Source organism: Nannospalax galili, unplaced genomic scaffold, assembly GCF_000622305.1.
Source record: "Nannospalax galili isolate Female #2095 unplaced genomic scaffold, S.galili_v1.0 scaffold169, whole genome shotgun sequence".
NCBI lineage: Eukaryota > Metazoa > Chordata > Mammalia > Rodentia > Spalacidae > Nannospalax > Nannospalax galili.
Window position 1 is genome coordinate 327,597 of NW_008360327.1, and position 25,212 is coordinate 352,808.

General features: G+C 40.3%; 1 protein-coding gene and 1 pseudogene across 1 annotated transcript in view; one reads left to right on the forward strand and one right to left on the reverse strand.

Moving 5' to 3' along the window:
• Window positions 1-25,212, forward strand: part of Dym (dymeclin) — a gene marked incomplete at its 5' end in the record, with an annotated part of 409,766 nt that overhangs the window by 313,949 nt on the left and 70,605 nt on the right. The window contains one exon of the mRNA XM_008825888.3: window positions 24,033-24,146. Coding sequence (XP_008824110.3) covers window positions 24,033-24,146 — 114 coding nt within the window. The remainder of the gene's footprint in view (window positions 1-24,032; window positions 24,147-25,212) is intronic.
• LOC103727861 lies at window positions 11,455-13,031 on the reverse strand (annotated as a pseudogene).

Genomic DNA, 25,212 nt, shown 5'->3' on the forward strand with positions numbered 1-25,212 from the left:
GCTACGGATTGACCACTAGAGCCACAAGGAACACCTTGTGACAATGCTCCCGTTGGCAGATCATGAGACTGATGCCTAGAGCTCGACACTCCCGTAATCACCACCCTTGGAATCCAAATTGCAACACTTATATATTGCAACAGTCAGGGTCACGTGGTTTCCAGGAATCCAGGCTCTGTAATCTGAAACCCAGTATGCTAATGAGGCATCCTACCTGCTATTCTGTGATAGGATGTGAAGTCTGTCAAGCTAATAAGGTGCTAAGTCTGTTACGCTAATAAGGTATCTTACTTGCTGTACTGTGATAGGATGCTAAACTTGTGTCATACTTGCTGTACTGTGATTGGACCACTACCCCTATATGAGCTGTTCCTTCCTGCAATAAAGCAGACCTGTGTCACTGAACCTGGTCTCCTGTGTCTGAATGTGGCTCCACTGACACAATCTCCTCACCAACCCTGGAGTCCAGGACCAGGCAGAAGTGGTGACAACAGGAGGCAGCACAGGGCAAGCAGAAGAGCTGCCTTAGCACCAGGCAAGCAGAAGAGCGGCCTCAGCCCAGGGTGAGCAGAGGAGCAGCCTCGACACCTATGAGAATGAAGGAGAGGCACCCACAAGAACGGAGAAGTGGCCGCCGCTGGTGGTGACCGCAATATTTTTTTTTTAAAGATTGTGGTTTCTTTAATACGATTCTGTATTCTTTTCTACTTAACATTCATCTAGTTAACATTTTTATGTCATCAATTCTTTGAATATCACATCTTAATACCTCTCTGGCCCATGTTATAGATGCCCTAAAATGTTTTGTTGCTCATTTTTAATTATTTCCAAAATTATGGTTTGGGTTCTTTCGTTTTTTGAGACAGGAGCTCCCATTGGCCAAGCCAACCTTTCTACAGTTGAGACTTGAATTGGTTCTCCAGCCTTCAGCTCCCAAGTTCTGGGATTATAGGCATATGCCGTCTTCCTTGGCTTATTTTTTGGTATAGCTTTAAAGCTAGAATTTTACTGATTTTCACTGTCGGAGGATATCTATATTTGCAAAATTCAGTATAGGATGCCAGATTGCTTTCCAGAAATATTATGATTGATAGAGCTGTATATCATCATATGCTTCCACAAAGGCATATGGGAGGCCTTGTCTCACTATGATTTTGTAGCTGAGAGCATTAAAATTATTTCAATATTTGTCTTTTTATAGCAAAAGATGATATTTCATCATTATTTTCATTTCTGTAATATGCTTAAACTTTTTTTTTTTTTTGGTCTTTTTGAGACAGGGTCTGCCTGTAGCCCCAGCTGTCCTGGAACTCACTATGTAGACCAGGCTGGCCTTGAACTCACAGAGATCCACCTGCCTCTGCCTCAGTGCTGGGATTAAAGGCGTGCACCACTATGCACGGCTAACATTTTTATGTGTTGTAAACTTCTACTTCCTGTCCTCTCCAAAAAGAATTTAACTCAATTTTCTATTGTTGTCTTAGTGGTTTCTGACTCATTTTGGTTCCATAATTATTTCTCTCTTTTTTTGAGTTTTTTTTTTATTCCTCACCAGCCCTGGGGTCTGGGGCCTGGCAGAAGCAGCGATGACAGGAGGCAGCACAGGGCAAACAAAAGAGCTGCCTCAGCACCAGGTGGGCAGAAGAGTGGCCTCAGCCCATGGCGAGCAGAGGAGCAGCCTCGATACCCATGAGAACAAAGGATCGGCACCCACAAGAATGGAGGAGCGGCCGCCACTGGCGGTGACTGCAGCTGGTGCCCAACATGGGGCACAAAGCCTCCTGCCCCATGGAGATGTAACACAATGAGCTGTAACACTCATGGATCCTGATGCCCTCTTTGCTGGTGATTCTTCTGTGGGTGCTCACCGCTTTTGTTCTTCTGTGCTTCTTCTTCTGGCTCACAGTCTTTGGTTTGGCATGTCATTCTTGTCTCCACCAATCGTCTTCCTGAATGGCTCCTGAGTCCTTCTGGGTAGCATCTTAATCACCTTTATACCCCCTCCCCCATCTGGACTTGCCCATAGCCCACCCAACCAGGTTTCATGTATTCTGTCATCTATGTTAAGGCCTATTGAGTCAAGATAGTGTACCAGATGTCCCTCAGTGCAGGTTCATCCACTGAGGACTATTCAGCCTATCTAGAGTCTCTCAGAGAAGACCAACTCTCCCTCACCCAGAGGTAATCAGCTGTCAGTAGTTCTTTGATTAAGGTTGGGGTCTGCTGCCCATTTCCCCAGTCTATGCTGTATTTTTGTTTGAGTTTGCATGGGTCTTGTGCATACTGACACAAGACATACTGACTTACAGTCTTTCTGCCGCCTCTTCCACAACGGCCCCTGAGCCCTAGGTGGGTCAAATTTAATAGAGGAGTCCTGTCCAGGGAACCACACTCTGCAGACTCTTATTCTCTACACTTTGACCATTTGTGTCCCTTTGTGTTCATTGCCCTCTGTTGCATGAGTGAGCTTCCTTGATGAGACTTGAGAGGAGAGATGCATTAGTATTCTCTCTATCCCTTGTTCTACTGTGTTCCATGAGTCTTAGGTGTAGTGGTTCCATTGTAGATGTGTCACTTTGGATTGGGCATCTCACAGACACTTATTCTGTATGTGTAATCAGTTGTGGAACTCTGTAGTGGTCACCATCAGTTGCAAAAGAAGCTTCTTTGTTGAGTGGTGACTGGCATACTGGTCTGTAAATATAAGGATTCATATTTAGTATATAGTAAGAAATTACATTTGTTTAGGGATGTGACAGCCTTAAGATTTTCTCTAAGATCTGTGACCTCTCCAGCCATGTGCAATTGACTATGTTTACCATACCACACATGAGTTCCCTCCCACTGCATGGGCTTTAATTATGTAGCTCTAGATTACCCCCAAGATAAAAATATCACTACCTCACCACTATAATTGGTAGAATGCTATGCCAGACATTGATGTAGTTATTAGGCCTTGAAGCTGGGGTTGGACCATCGATTAATGTTCCCCCTTAGCAGCTTACATAGTGTCCTCCAAAACTATGAGAGCTAACCTTCAGGGAGGAGGCTTCCAGGTCAGTTCCAGCTCCACTGCTCCAAGTCCTGTGTTGGAAGTATGTCCAGTCTTCAGCAATAGGGTCTTACCTTCAAGTTCTGGGAGGCAGTCAAGGGCTATGGCAATAGTCTGTGTAATTTGGGGAGTGTCTTGGACTACCATGGCCAACAACTTGAAGGGAGATTTCTCCTGTCTGGCACGGTTTCTTGTTATATAGTTTTCAGCTATACACGTGGACTTATGTAGATATAATGTATATGTAATTTTTGAGTAGGTTTTCATAAATATTTCTTGAGTCACTAACATGATTCACAGAATGTCCTTGTGCTGGTTATATTTAGGAAGATATTTAGTAATTAAATTGTCCCACAAGCATACATATCTAATTTCAATAAATGTGTACAAATATGTATCTTCCTCTAAGTTGTCTGCCTATATTAGTTAGCTTTTTGTCACTGTGACTAAGCTCCCTGAGACAACAACTTAAAAAGGAAAGATGTTGATCTGGGCATGGTGGCACACATCTTTACTCACAGCACTCAGGGGCAGAAGCAGGCGGATCTTTGAGTTCAAGGCCAACCTGGCCTACATAGAGAGTTCCAGGCCAGCTGGAGCTACATAGTGAAACCCTGTCTCAAAAGGGGGCATGCAGGGGAGAGTCTTTTAACTCGGTTTCAGATATTTCAGATTACAGCCCTTCCTTCATTGACTCTGAGCCCATGATGAGACAGACCATCGTGGCAGATGGAACATGTGGAAGAGGCTGTGCATGTCATGGTAAACAGGGAGCAGAGAATAAGGAAGGGACTAGAGACCACATATAACCTTCAAAAGCTAGGCCTCTACCTCTTAAAGCTCGTACCACTTCCCAAAGTGCCATCAACTAGGGAGCAAGCATTCAACACATGACACTTGAGGAGTTGCTGGATGATGGGTACTGTACCAAAGAGTTTACCATATGGTGCTGCCATTTTGCACTCCAACCTATGGTATATGAAAATTCTGTGGTTTTATATTTAATTTTACAGATTTTATAATGGCATCTCATGAATTTACTTAGTAATTCATTGATTACTAATAAGGATAAGCATGTTTCATGTTTATTCATCATTTGGATTTCCTCTTTTCTGTGGTATCTATGTAAATCTTTTGCCAGTTTTTCTATTGAGTTATTTATCTGTTTCTTGTTCATACTACGTTATTTGCTATGCTGTAGATTTTAGGCCTTTCATGGTTATGTATTGGAAATACGTAATCACTAACACAGCTCCAAACTCTGGCAAAACTCTAAAATTCCTCTCAACATTATGAAAACAGCATTCTGCCCCATTCTTCCCTGGGGCTCCTACTGCCTACTGCACCACTGTATGCTGTTTTTCCTAAACAGCTGCAGTGGCTTTGTGGAAATCCCTCCTGTCCTCTTCAAACTGGCCTGCTTCCCGTGTCTTCCACTTTCTCAGAATACTGCTTGCTTTTAGTAGGGCCTATGCACTACAGAAGCTCTCTGAGGAAAAGATGGTATGAGATAGCTTTTTTATTGATACATAATGTGCTTCTTGTTTGTTTGTTTGTTTGTTTGTAACAGGGTCTCTCTGTAGCCCCAGCTGACCTAGAACTCATTATGTAAACCAGGCTGGCCTTGAACTCACAGAGATCTGCCTGCCTCCGCCTTCCAAGTGCTGGGACTACAGGCATGCACCACCACACCCAGCTCATAATGTACTTCTTTATAAGAGATCGTGGTGTTTCTGTATATGTGTACTGGGGAGATGGCTGTACACACACGAAGACTGGAATACAGATCCCCAAAACCCATGTAAATGCCTAGTGGGTAAGGTGACCCACCTCTAAGTCTAACCTTGAAAAGGGGGAAACAGGATCCTCAGAAAAAGCTGGCTAACAAGACTAGCCATATTGCAAGCTCTGGGTTTTCTTGAGAGACCCTGCTCAATGAATAAGGTAGAAGAGCAATTGAGGATGATGATTCCCAACATCAACCTCAGGCCTCCACATGCATGTACACACATGCAAATACACACACATGGACATATACCACATATACCACACACACACCAAAATAAAAAAGAGAAAAATGTATATGTATATAGATCAAGTCTAATTCTCAAACACCTACCTTTTTTTAGCACAGAGAACATTCATAGTTCTCATTTCTAGACATTTTGAAATTCAAAATTTTAAGTACTTTAATTTCTGATGTTTGAAAATGTTTTCTCTTTTGTGTGTGTGTGTGTGTGTGTGTGTGTGTATGTATGTATGGTGTGTGTGTACATGTTTGTATGACAGCAGGTGCATGTGTGCCATGGCCTACATGTGGAGGTCAGAGGATAACCTCAGGTGTTGCTTCTTGCCTTCATGTTTGAGATACGGTCTTTGGTTCACCACTCTGTAGACCGGACTAACTGGCTGTGTGTTTCCTGGGATTCTCCTGTTTCCACCTGCCATCTCACCATAGGAATGCACATCAATACATGAATAGTTTCTGATCAGGTTTCAGATATTTAACTATCAACTCTCATAAGGCAATTTACCAAAAGCCCTGTAGTTTTATGTAGGTTGATGAGTAAGTACTGAGTTCAGGGTAATCCTGTAGCCCTAGCTGACCTGGAACTCACTATGTAGACCAGGCTGGCCTCAATTTCAGAGAGATGTGCCTACCTCTGCCTCCTGAGTGCTGGGATTAAAGGCATGTACCACCATGTCTGGCTCCATTTCAGACTCTTGATGCACAGGACATACCAATTGCTAAGTTCTCTAGAATCTTCACAGTCATCTGTGAATGTATCTTCAGTGGAATGTGCTGTTGAAACCCATTCATTGACCTGCTCTGCAAGATTATTGACAAAGAAAAATAAAAAAGCATTTTGCTCCCTGGTGATACAAACTTCCGATTCCGGCACTCAGGAGGCTAAGGCCAGAGAGAGTGTCATGAGTTCATGGCTAACCTCAGAAACATGAGGAGACCCTGGAGAGGAAGAGAAAGAAACAAAACTCTTTGCTGGAAGTTTAATTGGCATTTTCCTTGGCTTTCCTGTGCACCTCAGGGTTGCAGTGAGAACAAAACATCAAACCGTGTCAACTCGTTTTCCTAAACTAAAGGGATCTGTATCACTTGGGTGTGTGTCAAGGTGATGCAGAAGCACCACTTCACATGAACATGTTTATGAGACTTCACCTTTTTAGATAAATCTTTAACTCGTCACCAATATGAATCAGTATGCCTATGTAGAATTGGTAATATCTGCCTATATGAGAACATCCTCAAGTTGATTCTCAAGTATTTCTTTTCTAGAGAACAGAGGGGGATAGCACAGTGGCAGAGGACTTTGCCTAACATGCTTGAGGACCTGGGTTCAATCCTCAGCCCTGTGAGAAAAGGGAGACTCAAATATTTATTTTCTGGTTCCATATCCTTGTTAATTCTGGATTTACTTTATATAAGCTCCTTTTGAAATTGATAAATATTAAGCGCTGGAGAGATGGCTCAGTGGTTAAGAACAGTTGCTGCTCCTACAATGACCTGGGTTCAGCTCCCAGCACCCAGTTTGGGCAGCTCACAATGCCTCTAACTCCAGCTGCAGGAGATCCAACTTCCTTGTCTGGCCTCTGCGGGCACCAGCCACACATGTGGTACACATGTATACATGCAGGCACTCACACATACACATAATACAAAAATGAGAAATATTAGTATTAATAAAACTGTGAAACAAACGATTACCCAAGGAATACCTATCACAAGTTATCCCTGCCCTCTACAGTGTGGTAAGTGGTTTGTAAAAACTCAATCAATAGGCTGTGGTTTATAGTTTAAAATGTAAGGTTAATTTATGCTTTAATGTAAGAAAAGAATGCAAACACCAGGGATGGGAGATTTCAGTCCCTGCTCAATCCTAGCTCCCAGAGAAAGTACCCAGAACCCAGGCATTGTACCTTTCCTTTAAACAAACTGCTCTATTTATTTATTTATTATTTATTTATTTATTTTTGTTTTATATGTATGAGTGTCTTGCTTACATGTGTGTAAGTGTACCCATATTGTGCAGTGACCACAGAGGACAGAATAGGATGTCAGATCCCCTGGAACCAGAGTTACAGATGGTTGTTAGCCACCATGTGGGTGCTGGGATTCGGTCCCAGATCTTCTGCAAGAGCAGCCAGTGCTCTTAACCACTGAGCCATCTCTTCAGCCCCTAAACAGGCTATTCTTAATAACAGTGTTAAGGGTTAGAATGTTGAGCTGAAATTATTTTTCTCAATGAAAGCAACTTTGTAGAGTAGTATTTATTTCTAAAATTTAAAAAATAAGCATTTCTACATGCTACTTTTAGATTTGTCCAAATTCATTTCTGTTTCTTTTTTTGTACTAGTTTTAGAAATGAAGCACAAAGTTTAAGATTCATGCTACCCATGAGTAAAGAGGTAATAAAACCCATTCTCTTTGTATTTGACAAGTTGGGTTAAACTTAGTGCAGTTCCTTGGAAAGCAAATGAACCAAGCAACCCTGCTACGATAAAATGATATTTGATTGGAAAGTTGAGTCTGCACTGAGAAGAACTATAAATACCTGGTAGGCAACAATAGTTTTGGGTTTCTCTAAGTGAGAGAACTCTTATGACCATGTATGTTCTTTACAGGGACTCAAAGGCTAAAACATTCACAGGGTGTTGATTTCTCTTGGGGACATGGTTTCTAAGCTGGGACGGCTACTATATCCACCCACAATAGTCTTACCCTCTTACATCTGAGCTGCCACTGAAGAGTCAAGGACTATCCCTGAAGCCCCTGTAAGAATTCTCACCTTGTTCTGGTGACACAAGTTTGCAATCCAGTTTCTTGAGAGGTTTAGGCAGGAAAGTCACAAGTTCAAGGCCTGCCTGGACAACAAAGAGAAGATTCCCAAGAGAAGCCAAAACTATGGCTGTGTTGGCATGCTGTGTTTTCTGTACTTTCATCCTTTTATAAATTAATCTGATATGAGTTATAGCCTTTTATGGTCAGAACACTTTGATGTGCGATTAGGCCTAAGAAGGGGTATCTCTATGGTGAAGTAATCTTTTCTTTCATTTGTTTATAAATGTTTCTCTTTCAAGCTCCAAGGTAGGGAATATTTGTTTTCCAAGGTTTATTCAGGTCGTGTGTTATAAAAATGTCCTGTGCCTTCCTGTTCACCGTAAGTCTGCCCTTCTGTCAGTCCTCTTCCTAACCTAGCTTCTCCTTTTCTCCAGTTTCTTTTTCCATGCCTACCCGTCTTCGCCCTCCCTTCCTTCCAAGTGGTCTCTTGACTATGTGCTATATATGGATGATAATATACATCTGCAGTCAACTGGGGAGAATGCTGTCTGTTCAATTCCTATGACCTTTCATGTATGTACTAGTCAAGGTTTTGCTTCTGACAAACAGCTGACCCAGAGTTAGAAGTCCCTGTGGTCACAGACTTAATAGATTGTATGTAGATCTTTATGTGCCAACAGGTATTTTGGATTGTTTAGGTTTAAAGTTTTATCTAAGCTCTTTGTTCCTTTTCTCCTTTTCCTTAGAACTCTTCCTCTCTCTTCATCATTGCTGCATGGTATTCTTGCTTAACAGTTACCTGCATTATCTCAGTCCTCATTACAAAGCAAACCTATAAAGGTGTATTTTATTTTAATCCTCAATTTACAGATAGTAAAGCAAATTTAGAAAGATCAACTTGCTCACAGCCATACAATTAGAAAGTGATAGAGCCAGAATTCAAGCCCAGATAGTCCATTTCTCATGCTTCACCCTGATCCAGTCACTGAATATTCCTTCTTTCTCCTTGACCTGCCTGTTCCCTCCCTGTAGTCATCTGATCTGACCATATACACAAGCCGGAAGCTTTTACCAATTTCTTTCTCCTACAAGATCATACCCTGCAGTGTCAAATCATTCTGAATTCCAGCAGAGAAAATGAGGCGTGCTCTTTAGTAACCAGGCTGCTGATGTGCTTTAAAATGTTTTTGATAGCCAGACTTGGTGGCTCATGCCTTTAGTCCTAGCACTTAGGAGGCTGAGGCTAGAGGATCACAACTTCTCAGCCAACCTGGGCTGCTTGACAAAAATGGGGGGGGGGGGAAGTCCCTGAAAGATACTGTGTTTTATAAGGCACACATAAACCATCAACATATTTAAACAGATTCAGAATTTAGTGTCTTTTTGTAAAAAAAAAAAAAAAAAAAAATGCAAAGACAGAATAGAGATGAGTAAGTGAGGTTCTCTGCAGCGAGCACAGGTAGAAATGAAGCAGAGTATGCAGCTGGCCTTCTATCCAGCTCTCACTTGCCTGTCATTGTTGTAATGAGCCTTTTACTGACAGTTCACCTACATTTAGTGAAAAATCCAAGGTTAGGGCAAGCATTTGACTGTATACCATTTGCAGTTTAGTTTTGTTTTGCTTTGTTTTGTTTTGTGTTTTGTTGTGTTGTGCTTTGTTTTGTTTTTTTGTTTTGTTTGACAAGATCTCACTATGTAGCTCTGACTGGCCTGGAACTCACAAGTGCTAGCCTCCTTCTCTCCCAAGTGCAGAATTAAAGGCATGCACCTGACATGTTTGTAATAAACCAAGGTGCTGAAGGTTTGGTCAGTGGTATTCGTGTGTGTGTGTGTGTGTGTGTGTGTGTGTGTGTGTGTGTGTGTGTAATACATAGTCCTATCTAGAATCACTGTGCAGATACATCTCCCTGACTCTTACTCCATTCCCAGGAAGGAGGCAGTGCATAGCCTTCCAGCAGAGATAGGGGAAGAGGTTGGTGGGATGTCACTTAGCAAATAAGGCATTCTTCCACTTTTGTCCAGCTCTTCCAATTCTAAATCTCATGTCCTCAACATGCACTTAGAAAAAATTAAGTTAGATTAAAAAAGAACAGGATTTCTAATGACTTTTTGTTGAATACTACTGTCCAAAATAGTACTGGGTACCCTGGGAGTCCACTGAACTTTTTAAACTCTTTTGGTACATATTGACAAGAACTCTGTGATAAAGCTATAGCAGTAACAGCTCTACTTTTTGCTCTTTCATATTTTACCTGCCCTCCTCCCTAAATGCCCTTGAAATCATGGTTTAAGCAGGCTTTAGTTGTTTTCTCCCCTGGAGTTAAAGCTTAAAAACTATTGGTAGAGGAGACTAGGAATCTGCTGTTATTTTTAGCTGACAGAGTCAAGAGTTGATATTTTTCACTAAGACACTTGGTAATACTGAATATCTGAGACAGGAATGACTCACCTGAATCTTGGAACCCCCTTTAACTTCTACAGTAGGAATTAGGTATGTTTCTCGGGTGCCCAAGTTTTTATTACCCACTGGTACGTATTCCTTCTATCCAAAATGTAAGATGATATGATCTGAATACTTCAGCAGCAGAACTAAGCAAACACCAAATGAGAGAAGGCATGAGAGACATCTAGGCAACTTAGGTAAGAAGTGGCTGAATTTAAACAGATACAGTGAGCTGCCATAGTGTAAAAAAAGTCCAGGAGCCACTTTAGTCTGGGTGATCCAAATTTTCATTAGCCCTAGTGTGTTTCCAGTCCTGACCATCCTTACTGAACTCCAAACCAGTATAGTCAATTACCCATTTGACAGTTCCACAAATATTCAATTGATTAAATCGTAATCCTAATTTTCTCCAAAAAGTGAACACAGTTTTTTTTCTTCAGTCTTTCTTCTTTTTTTTTTTTTTTTCACTTTCAAGGCTTTTTATTCATCCTTGAACCACTTCCCCACAAAAAGACATCGACAGGTTTACTTTTTTTGGCTTTGAAAAAGCAACATATGGCTTTGTATATTGAAAGAAAATTCCTTTAATTTGGCATGTTAATCCCAGACTTCACAACTCTTCTGACAGTCACAAAGTATCCACACACCCCTTCATAAACCTTCAACCTGTTCTAATTCTATGTATTAATCTAAATAACACATATTTTACCTAAGGCAGATGGTAAACTTTTCTATAGATCTTGAGGTTTCAATGTGTTACAGGGCAAACGACACAATATAATGATGTTTCAGTTTTTTGAGGCTGAGGTAAAGAACATAAGCTACAGAACAGCAAGGCTTGATAGGTAATAAAATGTGGCCTAAGATAACTGCAGTTACATTTTCTGCCTTCCCCTTAGGCCAAGGTGACTTTCCGTTTACCACAGTGGAAAAACAAGGTATTAAGAAGTGTTCTAAAACCTAGATCCCAAGCACTTTAATTGGCTTTCCATTGGACTATATCATATTAGTCGTATTTTTTGCTAATCAAAGTAAAGAGCTTTGACATATAGTTTAAGTAGTACAGACTGCACTATTTTGTTTTTCTTCCTAAGCAAGTTTTTCATACACATTTCCAGTGTTAGGAACTACACGTACTTTTAAGCATCTTCATTCTTTGCATTATCTAGGAGGTCTTCCTCCATCTTGTTCTGAAGGATGAACAAAGGCTTGGGATGTACATTTCAGAAGATAAACTGCAGCATGGAGACCACCTATGTTCACCCAGACTGTATGACCCTTTCACCACACGTGGCCCAGTCCAGATAATGCCTTGGTAAAGCACTTTTTGTCCTAAGTAGTACAGCTCTGCCTGTCTCTGGTCTGCAGACACGGCTCATCTCCCATAGGCAAGCTGGATAAAGATTCCAATTTCTCTTCTTGGAGCCCATCCTTTTCCCAAATGGCATATCTGTTACAATAATATCCACAGAGCCAGTTCTCAATGGGAGATTGCAGATATCCCACTGAACAGCATCAATAGGCAAACCCCAGGATGTTTTTCCTACTTTAATTTGGTTCTTGGTCAATAGAGATGAGATATTTGCTGCTCTGTTCACTACCAGTGGATTATTATCACCAGCGATATGGTAACAGACCATTCAGTAGCCCCCTGTTCCACACATTGGATCAACAATTATATCAGTAGGTTCAGGTTCACAGAGCCTGAACATCCCATAGGCAAGAGATGACCTAAGAGTTGTAGGTCCAAAATGTGTAATATTTCTGCTATGGAGACTCTCCTCAGTCAAAGCAATTCCAATAATGACTTCATTATCATGTATATTCCCATCAAAATTAGTCATATCAGCTTTCCACTTAAAATAATCTTGAACAGCACCCCCAAAATCTCTTGCAGCCTCATTTGAGGTAAAGCAATGTTTCTCTCCTGCTCTGTTGCATGTGACTCTAAATTTCTGCACTTGCAGCTCAGTTTCTTCTCTGAAGTGTTCATCAGTCTCATCTTTGCAAGATGCCAAGACATCCCCTACCAAAGTTGACACCTCCTCTTTGATGGCTGGATTTTCATAATAGCCTAAGATACGCAAATCTGAAGCACTTATTGGCAAGCTTCTTTTTACCATCTTTCTTACCTGATTTGTCTCCTTGTCCATAATCGGTCCTCTCTTTACTTGAATTCTGATTTATCTTTTAGTGCTTTGTTTTCTTCTTCTTGAAATTGGTGTTAATTTGCCAGACATTCAAAGGGTCTGACCATGGGAGTTTTTCAGCCAGTTCTTCAAAGTCCTTTAAAACTTCTTCCTTTGTATTTTGGAACTGGTAATCTTTAAACTCCTGAACAACCACAATTAATTTATCAGCTGATCTCAGACAATGATCCTGAGCCAGATTTCCCACAGCAATGTCAAAATATCTTGCCCCGATCTTTGCTGATTCTGTCAAAATATCTTGCCTCGATCTTTGCTGATTCTGCAGATGACCCCAATTTCTCTCTCACTTCATCTGCAGCTGTTTGCTCAAAGCCAGTGGGCACAGTGGCTCCAATTGTGATGCAGAGATGCTCAGATTCACTTCCGACATCACTTTCTATCACTCGCTGAGATCTCTCATTCTCGTGAAGGTTCACATCCAGGAGTTGGTCAGCAGCCTCTTGAGTGTTAGACATGATGGTAATGTTTCTAAAAGCCCTAACACAGTTCCCGCTGATGATGCAGACCCTTCCGGCGGCCACACCAGCAGCCCCGCACGATCTGGTCACGCCACCAGAAGCCGCTTTGCTGCCTCTTCAGTCTTTCTTATCACACTAAATAGCATTAATATCAATCTAGTTGCTTAAGGAGTAAGAGGAAGAAGAGGAGGAATAAGAGGAGAGGGACAAGGGACAGGGAATGAGAATAAATTGGGTTGGAGGTGGGAAATTGTATATTAAAGAGAGTGGTCAGGCGAAGCCTCTCTCAGAAGATGCATTTGATCCAAGACTTGAAAGAGATAGTGAGCCATGGAACTGTCTGAATGCAGTATTTTGGGCAAAGAACAGAAAGACAGGATGAGATAAGCAAGAGTGACTATGTTAAGAGTGGGCAAGGGCAGGTTATAGGTACTCATATTTGTCAGAACTCATTCAACTGTTCAATTAAAATGAGTGGAGGCCTTTTATTGTATATAAACTATTCCTCAATAAATTTGCAACTGAAAAAATAAATTTCCTGGTATAGGCTTCTGCCTAGGACATAGAAAACTGTCTATAACATAGAAAGAATTTCCACTCTAACAAAGAAAAAAGTAAATCACAAAAAGCATAATTTTTCCTGACTCCATCACTGAGCCAAGATCACTGGACAGCCAGGAAACCTAGATCCCAAGGAAGATAGGTCCACCCACACTCAGCTCCCAAGTAGAGATAAAGTACCAGGACTTTATCCCCTGTGGCAGGGCACAGAAGGACCATACAGCTACCACACAAGTGAATAAAAGTCAGGTGCAGTTTTAAGAATTTGCCAGAGGATGAGTATAGACTGAAGAAATGTCACAAAATACCTAGGAAACCCAGGCATTGGAGAATGTGGACTCACAGCCCTTTTACAGTAAAATTGGTAGTCTCCCAAGGAGCTGCAGGGACAGTATGTGTCCCTATGTCCCTGCCAGACCCTCTCAGTGGTTGCAAAAGTCATACATTATTGGGGTGCCACATTTTTCTGTTCTTAGGACACTTTGTTGCTGGGAAGAAGAGAAGAAAATGCCCTCTATTTGTGAGCAAGAGTCAGGGAACTGTCATAGCCTCTCAGAATACCATTTCAGTTATCCACTGCAAGACTCACCATAAGGGCAGTTTGGCTGGCATGGGAAAATGGAAAGAAAAAACTAAGGGGAAATGTCACACCTAGCCACAGACATACACAGCCTATTTAAAGACTAGTCTTAGGATAGCAGGTCCAGAGCAACTAAAAACGCAGTCTCGGCCACCAGCCTAACAAGTGCTAAATCACAGTCAAAAGCATCTACTTCTGAGAAAGGATCAAGAGCATATATAGAAGTCCAGTTCTGTGGCCCAGGTGTACAAGGATAACCAAAAGCAGAAAGGAGAACTTGACCATTTAAAAACCTATAGTACTACTGCAGGTCCTAAGGAGAAGGCTTATTAGATGCTATGGTATACCTGAAGGTAGACAGCAGCAAAAACTCAAATCCAGCTTACCTTCTAAATAAGTTAGCTCATCCTCAAATCTGACCTAGGGAAATTTGAACTCAGTTCCAGCATAGAACTTACCTCAGACTCAGTAGCTCTTCACATAACACCCGACACTCAACCAAATACTAAGAGACCAAAAAAAAAAAAAAAAAATTCCCGAGACAATATTATCAAGAAACAACAGAATTAGACTCTGAGATGATTCAAATACTATAACTATCAGACACTGAAATTATGATTAATATTAAAATGCCTAGGGTGACTATCAACAAAGTATAACTCATAGGCCAGAACTACCCCATGACTTGTCTTTTTACAGCCTTTGAATGACAACAGCTTTTAAGGTTAATGATTGTTTTAAAAAGAAGAAAGTATAGGAGAGTCTGTATTACGACTCAGAGCTTGAAATATTTTCTCGTCTTTTACAGAAAAAGTTTGCTAACCCTGAACTAGTAAAATAGGTAACAACATGTATAAACAGAATTCCAGAGATGGATACTGTAAGAAAAAAAATCAAATAGCAATGCTAGGCATAAAAAACATGACATGGCAAAGAATTGTGATGACTGACTTGTTAGTATGCCTGAGTGTAGAAGGGGTATAATTTTTAAAGATATGTCACTAGAAGTTATGCTAATAAATACAGAAAACATGGAAAACTATGATGAAACATCTAAGAGCTGTTAGATGACATCAAATAGTCCAACATATGTATAATTGGAGTGTCAGAAGGACAAGAGCAGGCTTAAAGAAATAAAAATATGCCAAACCACAGACCCCCAAAACTTCAGGGAACTCCAGTCAGGATAAGTCCATTTAAAACACACACACACACACACACACACACACCCCACAAACACACACAATTTAAGAATCTTGTTAAAAACTGTGTAAGTTATGACACCTTTTTTTTTTTAATAACCACATGATTAGAAGAAGCATTTCATTACAGCTTTAACATATTCAGTGATACATTCCAGAGCAAGGATACATTTCTTTCAAAAGTGGCTGTAAATTTTTAGGTTCACAATTGAATTAATACAGTTATATAATATTGAACTCAGTATTCCTTATAAGACGTAAAATTGAATGAGTTTTTACCCTTTAAAGAAGATCTCCATTTCATTTTAAAATATGTGTTTCCTACATTTTTAATGCCACTAACACTTAGAAGTTTGCTCATGTGTCTTTAATCTCTATGTATCTGATTATTACTAGTCACATTTGGTTACACTTGGATCCTTAGTACCAGGCACTAAGTGAAGTAACAGACTCAGGAAAAAAAAAAAAAAATGACATATGTTCTCCTTCTTATGTGGATCCTAGCACCAAATCCTTATAAGTGAATATGTATTCAGACATAACTACCAGAACCAGGATAATGAAAAGAAACCAGGGAGGTAAAGGAAAAGAAAGAATCTGAAAGAGAAGAACAGTAGAAAACAGGTGTTAACAAGGGAGATGGGGATAAAAATGGGATTAATTTAAGGGGAGGGAAGGTTATACAAGTTATGACATCTTTAAATAAAGAGGTAGAAACAAAGTCTTGCTTTTTGTTTTGAGACAGTCATACAATGTAGCTCTGGCTAGCCTGGAACTCACTATGTAGACCAGGCTGGCATCAAACTCAAAGACAGAGAAAAACCTATTGCTAGTTGGTGTATACTATGAGAAATAAAAAAGAAAAAAGTTATCTAAACAAAAGGAGTATCCTACTTGGCTCCACAAAGAGTTCCCAGGTGCGGTTCTGGAGACAGTGGCATAGTTGGACCTGAGTTAGGTCCTCAGCACCAATGTAAAAGCTGGATGGATATGGTAGCATGTACCTATAGTACCAACACTGGGAAGGCAGAGACAGGAGGATCCCTGGGACTTTCTGGCTAACCATTCTAGCCTAATCAGCAAGTTCTAGATTCAATGAGAGACCCTGTCTCAAAAAAATAAGGTGGAGGGCCAGATGTGGTGGCACACACCTTTGATCCCAGCACTGGGGAGACAGAGGCAGGTGGATCTCTGTGAGTGTGAGGCCAGTCTGGTCTACAGTGAGTTCTAGGCCAGCTGGGGCTATAGGAAGACCCTGTCTCAAATCAAAATTATAAGGTAGAGAACAATTGAGGAAGGCATCAACCTCTGCTCTCCACACACACAGACACATGCACACACAAGGATTCCCAAAATGGCAATTAAGGCAGCCATAAAAGCCTTTTGTTATTTTGATTCACTATGTAAAATAATTGACTTTCTAAAGAAAGGAATTATAAATATTTGCTGTAAGTGGACAAATAGTGACTCATTTAGGATTTAGGAATTACAGTCTTGTCACAACTACTCAGCTCTGAAATTATAGTTCAGTAGCAGCCATAGGAAATACGTAGAAATGGCTACATTTCAATAAAATTTTATTTATGAAAACAGACAACAGCCCAAGATTGATCCATAGACTATAGGTACGGAAATTCTCAACAAAAAATTAGCAAACTAAATCTAGCCATGTATCCAAAGAGTAATATATCATGATCAGTTGGTCTTTATCCCAGGAATAAAGGTTAATTCAACATTAAAAACTAAATTAAGCCACATGTGATGGTGCACACTTTCAATCCCAGTAGAAGCAGGTTATCTTTAAGATTGAGGCCGGTTTAGTCCATACAGCAAGCAAGTTGTAGGCCAGCTAGGGCAATAGGAAGACCCTGTCTTTAAAAAAAAAAAAACTATAAATTAATTCATATTAAAAAACTGAAGAAGAAGCTGGATGTGGTGGCACATGACTTTAGTCCCAGGAGGCAGAGGCAGGCAGATCTCTGTGAGTTCAAGGCCAGCCTGGTCTGCACAGTGAGTTCCAGGCTACAGGGTCACCCTGTCTCAGAAGGACGAAAAGAAAAGAAAGAAACTAAAGAAGGGGATTGGAGAGATGGCTCAGCGGTTAAGAGCACTCTAGTTCCAGGGGATTCAGCGCCCTCTTCTGGGCCTCCACAGACATTGCACAACATGGGTGCACTTCTATACATGCAGGCATAACACTCATACACACAAAATATAAATAATTTTTTTTAATTAAAAAAAAAGAAACTAAAGAAAGTGGCTAGAAAAAATGGCTCAGCCCTTAAGAGCACTCACTGGCTCCTCTTGCACAGAGGACCAGGATTTGGTTCCCAGGACCCACATGACAGCTAACTCCAGTTTCATGATACCTGATACTCTCTTATGGCCTCCAAGGTCATTGTACATACTGGTGCACTTACATACATTCAGGAAAAACACTCATACACATTAAAAAATAAAAATAAATAATAATAATAAAGTTTAGAATTTACTTCACATTATCCTACTAGGTTGAGTAAGATAACCTTCACCACCAAGCTCAGTTCTTACAAATCTTCCATGTATGTGTAGCATAAAATCGGGAAGTAAAACAGCAAGAAAAGAAGGATGCTGACTACTTTCACACTTATTGATTCCTATGTGGTAGATGCAAGAACTTTGTTATTCTGTATTAAAAGCTTAAAATACATCTAGTTCTGACAATAGCTGGCGCCCTATGAGTACTTAGTCTGTATAAGGCTGGTCACTCCACTGATGGTGTTCTTATCACAACAGACCATCAGGCTCCACTCACAGATCAGGACACTGAGGTATAAAGAAGTTAAAGAATTTGCCAAGGCTCCATGGAGAACTGAGATTCAAACCCAGGCTATAAGCCACTGCCAGGTGCCACCTGTGGGAGAAGTAGAGTGTTTTACAGATCATTGCTAGTGTGGGTCAAGACAGGATCCAGGCATGGGCCTCCTCCAGAGCAGTTCATAGTCCAAACTCCCCAGTTACATGCCATATTTCCTCAAGACAGAAAATAGTATCTTCTATTGAGTAGGTTGTCAAAATGTTTACTGATTAAAACAAACTTGAGGGGAAAACAAATCAATGAAGAAATGCATATTTTACTTTCTAAAGCATGTTTATCATTGCCTTCCAAAAAAAAAAAAAAAACTAGCACTCTTCTTTTGCTTCTTAGAAGAGTGACTACTTTGCAATACAAAATGTTCACCCGGCTAGCACATAGTTGACTCCTTTTACCCTCATCTACCCCAGGAAAGCTGCTCGTTTCTATAAATCTGTAACATAATGGTTATTCATTGCTTTCACATCAGGTGGTTAATGTGATTTTAACATTATTTGAGGAGAATGACTGATAGATGAGAATGCGTCAAGCTGTCACTGTCCAAATCCAGCCACGCAGTGGGAAGTAGTGTATTATTTGGGTTTCTTGAATTGCAGACAAACATGGTGACTGGAGGAAGCTGTAAAGCTTGAACTATGTCTTCCTTTGAAATGTTGTCTTTGAGGTACCAAATGTTAATTCCCATTTTAACTAACGGTTTTACTTTAAAATTTTTGTCCACATTAACAGCTTTAATTGTTGCTGTGCAAGTTGATAGAAAGCATGCTATCTGCTTAGGTCTTATCACTAAAGTTATAATACCAGCAAAATCTTAAACAACTAGTAAAGCTGGGCATGGTGGCACATGCCTTTAATCCCAGAGCTCCTGAGGCAGAAGCAGGCAGATCTCTGTGAGTTCAAAGGCCAGTCTGATCTACATAGCGAGTTCCAGGCCAGCTAGGGTTACAGGAAGACCCTGTCTCAAAAAGACCAAAAGAGAGAGAGAGAGAGAGAGAGAGAGAGAGAGAGAGAAAAGAACTCTAAGTACGTATCTTTGAACTTTGAACTTTTTGACAGTCTTTGCTAGTATTGAATTCTGTCTGAAATTTTAGGCTAAACAACTACACCTTTCACCTCAAATATTTTCTATTTAAAAAATTAAGTGTAGGGGCTGGAGAGACAGCGCAATGGTTAAAAGCATTGGCTGCTCTTACAGAGGACCTGGATTTAGTTTCCGACACCCTCTTCTGACCTTCAGCAATTGCACCACATGGGTACACGCAGGCAACACACTCATACACATAAAAATAAAAAGTAATAAATAAAATATTTTAAAAGACTTCGCCTAACATGTGCAGAGTCCTAAGTCTGATCCCTAGCAGTAAGGAGGAAACCCCAAACCTGTGTTCCTTTTTATCACCTAAGAATTAACGCAGATATGATGAAGTCAGGAAATACCCAGGCTCCGGTCTGTTCCTGACATTCACTCTCTGGCCTCATGTCTCTCTGATCCCAGTTGCTCGTATGTAGGAAGAGATTTTATCAGCCTCAGAATTGCTGTGAGAATTAAATAAATAGTATAAAGAGAGCACATGGTCCATGATAAACATTCATAAGTGATTCGTTTCCTTCCTCCTTGTTTTATAAATTATATTTCCCTTCTAGAAGTTTTATCATTTTCTAAAACAGTGACATTTTGAATGCAAAAACCTTAGAATGTCAACTTAAAACATACAAATGAAAGTCAGCTTTTTAAAAAAAGAAAGAAATTTCTTAGAACTGGAGCCTTACAGCTGCTCTATTGTTCTTCAGCTGTTCTTCATGGCTCAGAGGCAAGCCAATATAGGCCACAGAGTGAACAGAATGGGCCTGTCCTCACAGCAGTTTGTTCTTGAAGTGGTATGTGAATATCATGCTTTTGTTGGCTTGTCCTGTCTTTGAGTATGTGAATACTGTGGATCGCACTTAGCTTTGATTGTGGACATTTTGTTACTCTTCATCAGCAGTCCCCAATAGGTTTCACCAACAGTCCTTAAAAGCATGGGAAGAATATATTAGAGATTCATTTGTTTGTCTGAAAGTAGAGGTTTCATTTTACTGACAGTATTGGCACTGGGCTAGAAGTGTACCTTGATGGTAGAACCCTTCCCTGGTAGTACTGGCTCTGACAGTGTACCAGGGTGAACTCTAGACCTCCTGGTACCCGGAAGGGAGAGCACAGAGCAGCTCGCTGTGCAGGGCTTGACATGTGTACTCCCCTTGTCGTACCCCTTCGGTGTGTCGTAACATTAAGTTCTAATGGTAGAACTCAGTGGTAGAAGTCCTGTCTGGCATGTACAAAGCTTGGGTTCCATCCTAGCACCACAAAAAAAGGAAAGAAAAGAGAAAAGCAGAAGTCGTGTTCCTATTTATAGGGTCTAGCTTCCATTAATCAAATCTTTTAAAACTATTCTATTATTTATTGGGACTGGAGAGATGGCTCAGTGGTTAAGAACACTGACTGTTCTTGCAGAAGACCCAGGTTCAAATCCCAACAGCCTCTTCTGACCTCTGCAGGCACTGCACGATATGGGTGCACTTACCTACATGCAGGCAATACACGCATACACATAAAATAAAAATAAATAAAAAATTTTTTAAACTCTGTTATCTCCCAAATTGAAAAAATACAATATATGTCATGAAAGATAATGGCAAAGCTGTCATCTCATCCTAGAGCATCCCCCTCATGAGGTAGAAGAAATGCATCCACCTAATCTTACAAGCAGTGAATCCATCAATGTTACTAGGAAGATTTCTATTTGGGATTTGTATGTACTGTAATAAAGTGTGTCTTATTATGACTTTATATTTTGCTTACTGTTGATAATATGAAGCCTTTGTGATTAGCAAGGGGTATGATAGCCGACTGTCCAGATTTTTTTTTTCAATAATAGTTTAACAAGTACAAAATTTGTTTTGAGGGGTCTGGAGAGATGGCTCAAGAGTTAAGAGCACTGACTATTCTTGCAGAGGAACCAGGTTCAATTCCCAGCACCCACATGACAGTCTACAACCATCTGTAACTCCAGTTCTAGGGGAATCTGACGTCCTCTTTTGACCTCAGCAGGCATTGCACAGCACTGGCACACTTACATACTTGCAGGCAATACACTCATACATATAAAATAAAATTTAAAAAAATAATAAATTGTTTTGGAATACCAGGTAATTTTTTTGGTTTGTTTGCTTGGTTGGCTGGTTAGTTAATTGGTTGATTGGTTGGTTGGTTGGTTGGTTGGTTAGTTAATTGGTTGATTGGTTGGTTGGTTGGTTGGTTGGTTGGTTGGTCGGTTGGTCGGAACCCGGTCTCATTGCATAGCCCTGATTGGTCTGGAATTCATTATGTAGATCAAGCTGGTCTTAAACTCATAGAGATCCTCCTGCCTCTGCCAATTGCTAGGATTAAAGGCATAAAGTTGTATGCGCACATGCCCTGCCCTCAGTACAGCTTTTTAAAATCTAGTTCATTTTGACTTTATCTCACCTTTGTTAATTTCTTTTTTTTTAATTGCATTTATTTATGTGTTGTATATGTGTGGGCACATACACCATGTGTGTGTGTATGTGTATGTGTAAATCACAGGACAACCTGCAGGAGTCAGTTCTCTCCTTCCACAATGTGTATCTTAGGGATCAAACTCAGGTCATCAAGTTTATTAAAAGTACCTTTACCCACCATCTTGCACATTAATTTCTTTTTATATACATCTTATATAACACAAATGCTCTGGTATGTTGCATATTCATAAATAAATAGAACATATATTGCAAGTACCTACACTTTTTTTTTAACTTGTAGACATATTCAGTCAGAAAAGTTTGAAGACCTCTGGCCTAGATTCTGACTGTCAAAAGCAACTGGAGGGGTCAATTTGGAAAGTCTCTGGCTAGGCCCAGTGTCTGTATTTCACCAGGCTTCCCGGCTGCTTCTGACAGTAACCGTGCTTGAGAGCCACTCTGCCTCTGCCTGATCTGCTACTGTAAACGCTTGAAAATGTGAACCTCGAGCATCTGTTTCCTACTATCTACGTCTACCTCCTAGTTCATTGGTTTGGTTTTTGTTTTTCATTTCTTAGAATGTTTTTAACAGATGTGTTCCTACTCTTTAAGTATTTTTCAGTCAAAGAAGAACATTTATGCCTAAATTATAGATTAAATTACATGAAATTGCCAATATTTAACCATTTTTTATCAGCCAAAAAAATGTGATTTATATGGCTGCCAGTTTTGAAAAATTTAAAACCTGTGAAGAATAAAACCTGTGAAGATATTTATACCAGAAAAAAAAGCTTTTTTAATTGTGTGGGCCAGTGTGCCACCTTTTCTCAGATCATTGGGCTTGCACAGCAAGTACATTTACACCACCTCTGTTGTACATTTTTAAAAATAAGATTTTCATAGACCTATTGTAAAATGTTTTCTATTTGTGATGTTTTTTCAACTATTTACTCACTATATTATAAAAATTTGTATGCCTATTGTATCCAAACATTGGGAACAAAACTTTAATCCAAGAATCCTAGAAATACCTAAAATTTTATTTGGGAAAAAGCAGGACTCATAGGCACATACATGGCCTTTAATCCCAGCTCTCAGGAGGCAGAGGCTGGCAGATCTCTGTGAGTTCAAGGCCAGCCTGGTCTACATAGTGAGTTCCAGGACAGCTGGGGCTACAGGGAGACCCTGTCTCAAAAAGACCAAAAAAAAATTCTTTTCCTTTTGAGACTTTGAGGCATCCTATTAAGCTTCAAAATTGACAACATTGAAAGTTCCACTTTCTCTGCTCACCTTCTGCTAGGTGCTGTTCTCTAAATTTGAGGACAAATATAAAACAGGGAAGCAGGGGAAATAGCAGGGTTCTGGAAGCTATTAATTCACAGGAATAATCAGCCCTGAATATGCAGGGCTAGCTCTCATGTAGTCATCAAGCTCTATAAAGAAATGGCTGCACTGAAGAGAGTCGATTTAAAAAAAAAAAAAAAAAGTGGAAGGCTGGAGAGACAACTCAGTGATTAAGAGCACTGACTGCTCTTGCAGAAGACCTGAGTTTGAATCCCAGCACCCACATGGTGCCTAACAACTGTCCGTAACTCCAGTTCCAGGGAATCCAGTGCCTGCTTCTGACCTCCAAAGGCACTGCACTAATCAGGTGCACTTACACACATGCAGCCATAACACTCATACAAATAAAAAAAACTGGGGGCTGGAGAGATAGCTCAGAGGTTAAGAGCACTGGCTGCTCTTGCAGAAGACCCAAGTTCAATTCCCTTAACAATCATCCATGACTCCAGTTCCAGGTGATCCAACACCCACTTCTGACCTCTGTGGGCATTGAACAACACATTAATTAATTTTAAAAAATTTTTTAAAGTGGAATCATGATGGCTTTACTGCCATTTGAGAAAGGCTTCTACAGAAAATACATTTCCTATAACTACTTAGTTAAAAAAATAAGTATTTGATGTTATATGGTGAAACATACCTGTAAACCTAGCTATTTGAAAGTCCAAGGCAGGATTGTTAAGTTCAAGACCAGCTTGGACATAATAGTGAGGCCTTCAAAAAAGTGTTAACAGGGACTGGAGAGGTGGCTCAGTGGTAAAGAACCCTTGCTGTTCTTCCAGAGGACCCAGGTTCTGTTTCCAGCATCTACATGGTGGCTGACAACTATCTGTAACTCCAATTCCAGGGGATCTAACCTCCTCTTCTGGCCTCTGTGGAGCATTCCATGACACAGGTACACTTAAATACATGCAGGCAATACACTCATACTCATAGAAATAAATAAATAAATGTTTTAAAAATAAGTAATTAAAAATAAAAGTATTAACAAGAAATAACTCTTCATTACAGGTGATCACTTTCTTCAGCTCAAGGTTGCTACAAGCTGGAGCTGAACTATCAGTGGAACGAGTCTTAGAAATCATTAAACAAGGGGTTGTTGCACTGCCTAAAGACAGACTAAAGGTAAGGCGACTAAACAATTATCTGTTGACATTCATTATTGATTATCAGTGTCTAGCAGACTATTCAGTCATACAGCTTAGCCAATACTTATGCCAGAAAGGCTAACGCCTCTACTCTGATACCCCAAACTACAGTGAAAGCCTCTGTAGCTTTTCAAAAGAAAACAGCCAAATATACTTTCATATCACACTGCCTGTCCTATCCTGTGAGTAATTCATGCTGCTAACAAAGAGGTGCCCTATTTTCATAACCAAGTAAAACAAATTCAGTAGTACAGTCATCACCAAGGGCTGATAGGAGGAGGTGGTGATGATGAGTACAGTAACGCCTAATGCTTGTCTAGTGTTACTCAGTGCCATGCAGGGATCTCAGCATCTAAATACATCAGTTTATTCAACAGCGTTCTCACATAGGATTGTTAATATCTGAAGTTTTCTGATGAAGAAACCAGTATAGAAAGATTAAGTAACTTACCCAAAATTAGACCACTAGAAAATGATTGAGCTGATGGATTCAGACCCAGGAAGTCTAGCTCCAAAGCCCTGTGCAAACTGTATACAGCTTACTATATGCCTTCAATACAGCAACAGATAGAAAAGCACTTGTGGGAAAAGTAGGGGAGCTATTATGCTTTAATGAGACATTTATGGGGGCTGGAGAGATGGCTCAGTGGTTAAGAGAACTCTCTGCCTTTCAGAGAACCTGAGTTCAGTTCCCAGTACCCTCATTGGGCAGTTAACAACAGCCTGTAACTCCAGCTCCAGGGTATCTAATGCCTTCTTCAGACCTCCATAGGCATATACATACACATAAATAAAAAAAAAATAAATCTTAAGGGGCAGGAGAGATGGCTCAGCAGTTAAGAGCACTGACTGCTCTTGCAGAGGACTTGGGTTCGATTTCCAGCACCCCCATGGCGGCTACAAACTGTCCTTAACTCCAGATCCAGGGGAATCTGAAGCCCTCTTCTGATCTCCACGGCATTGCACGACACTGGTGCACTCACATATGTGCAGGCAATACACTCATACACATAAAATAAAAAGAATAAATAATTTTTTTTTTT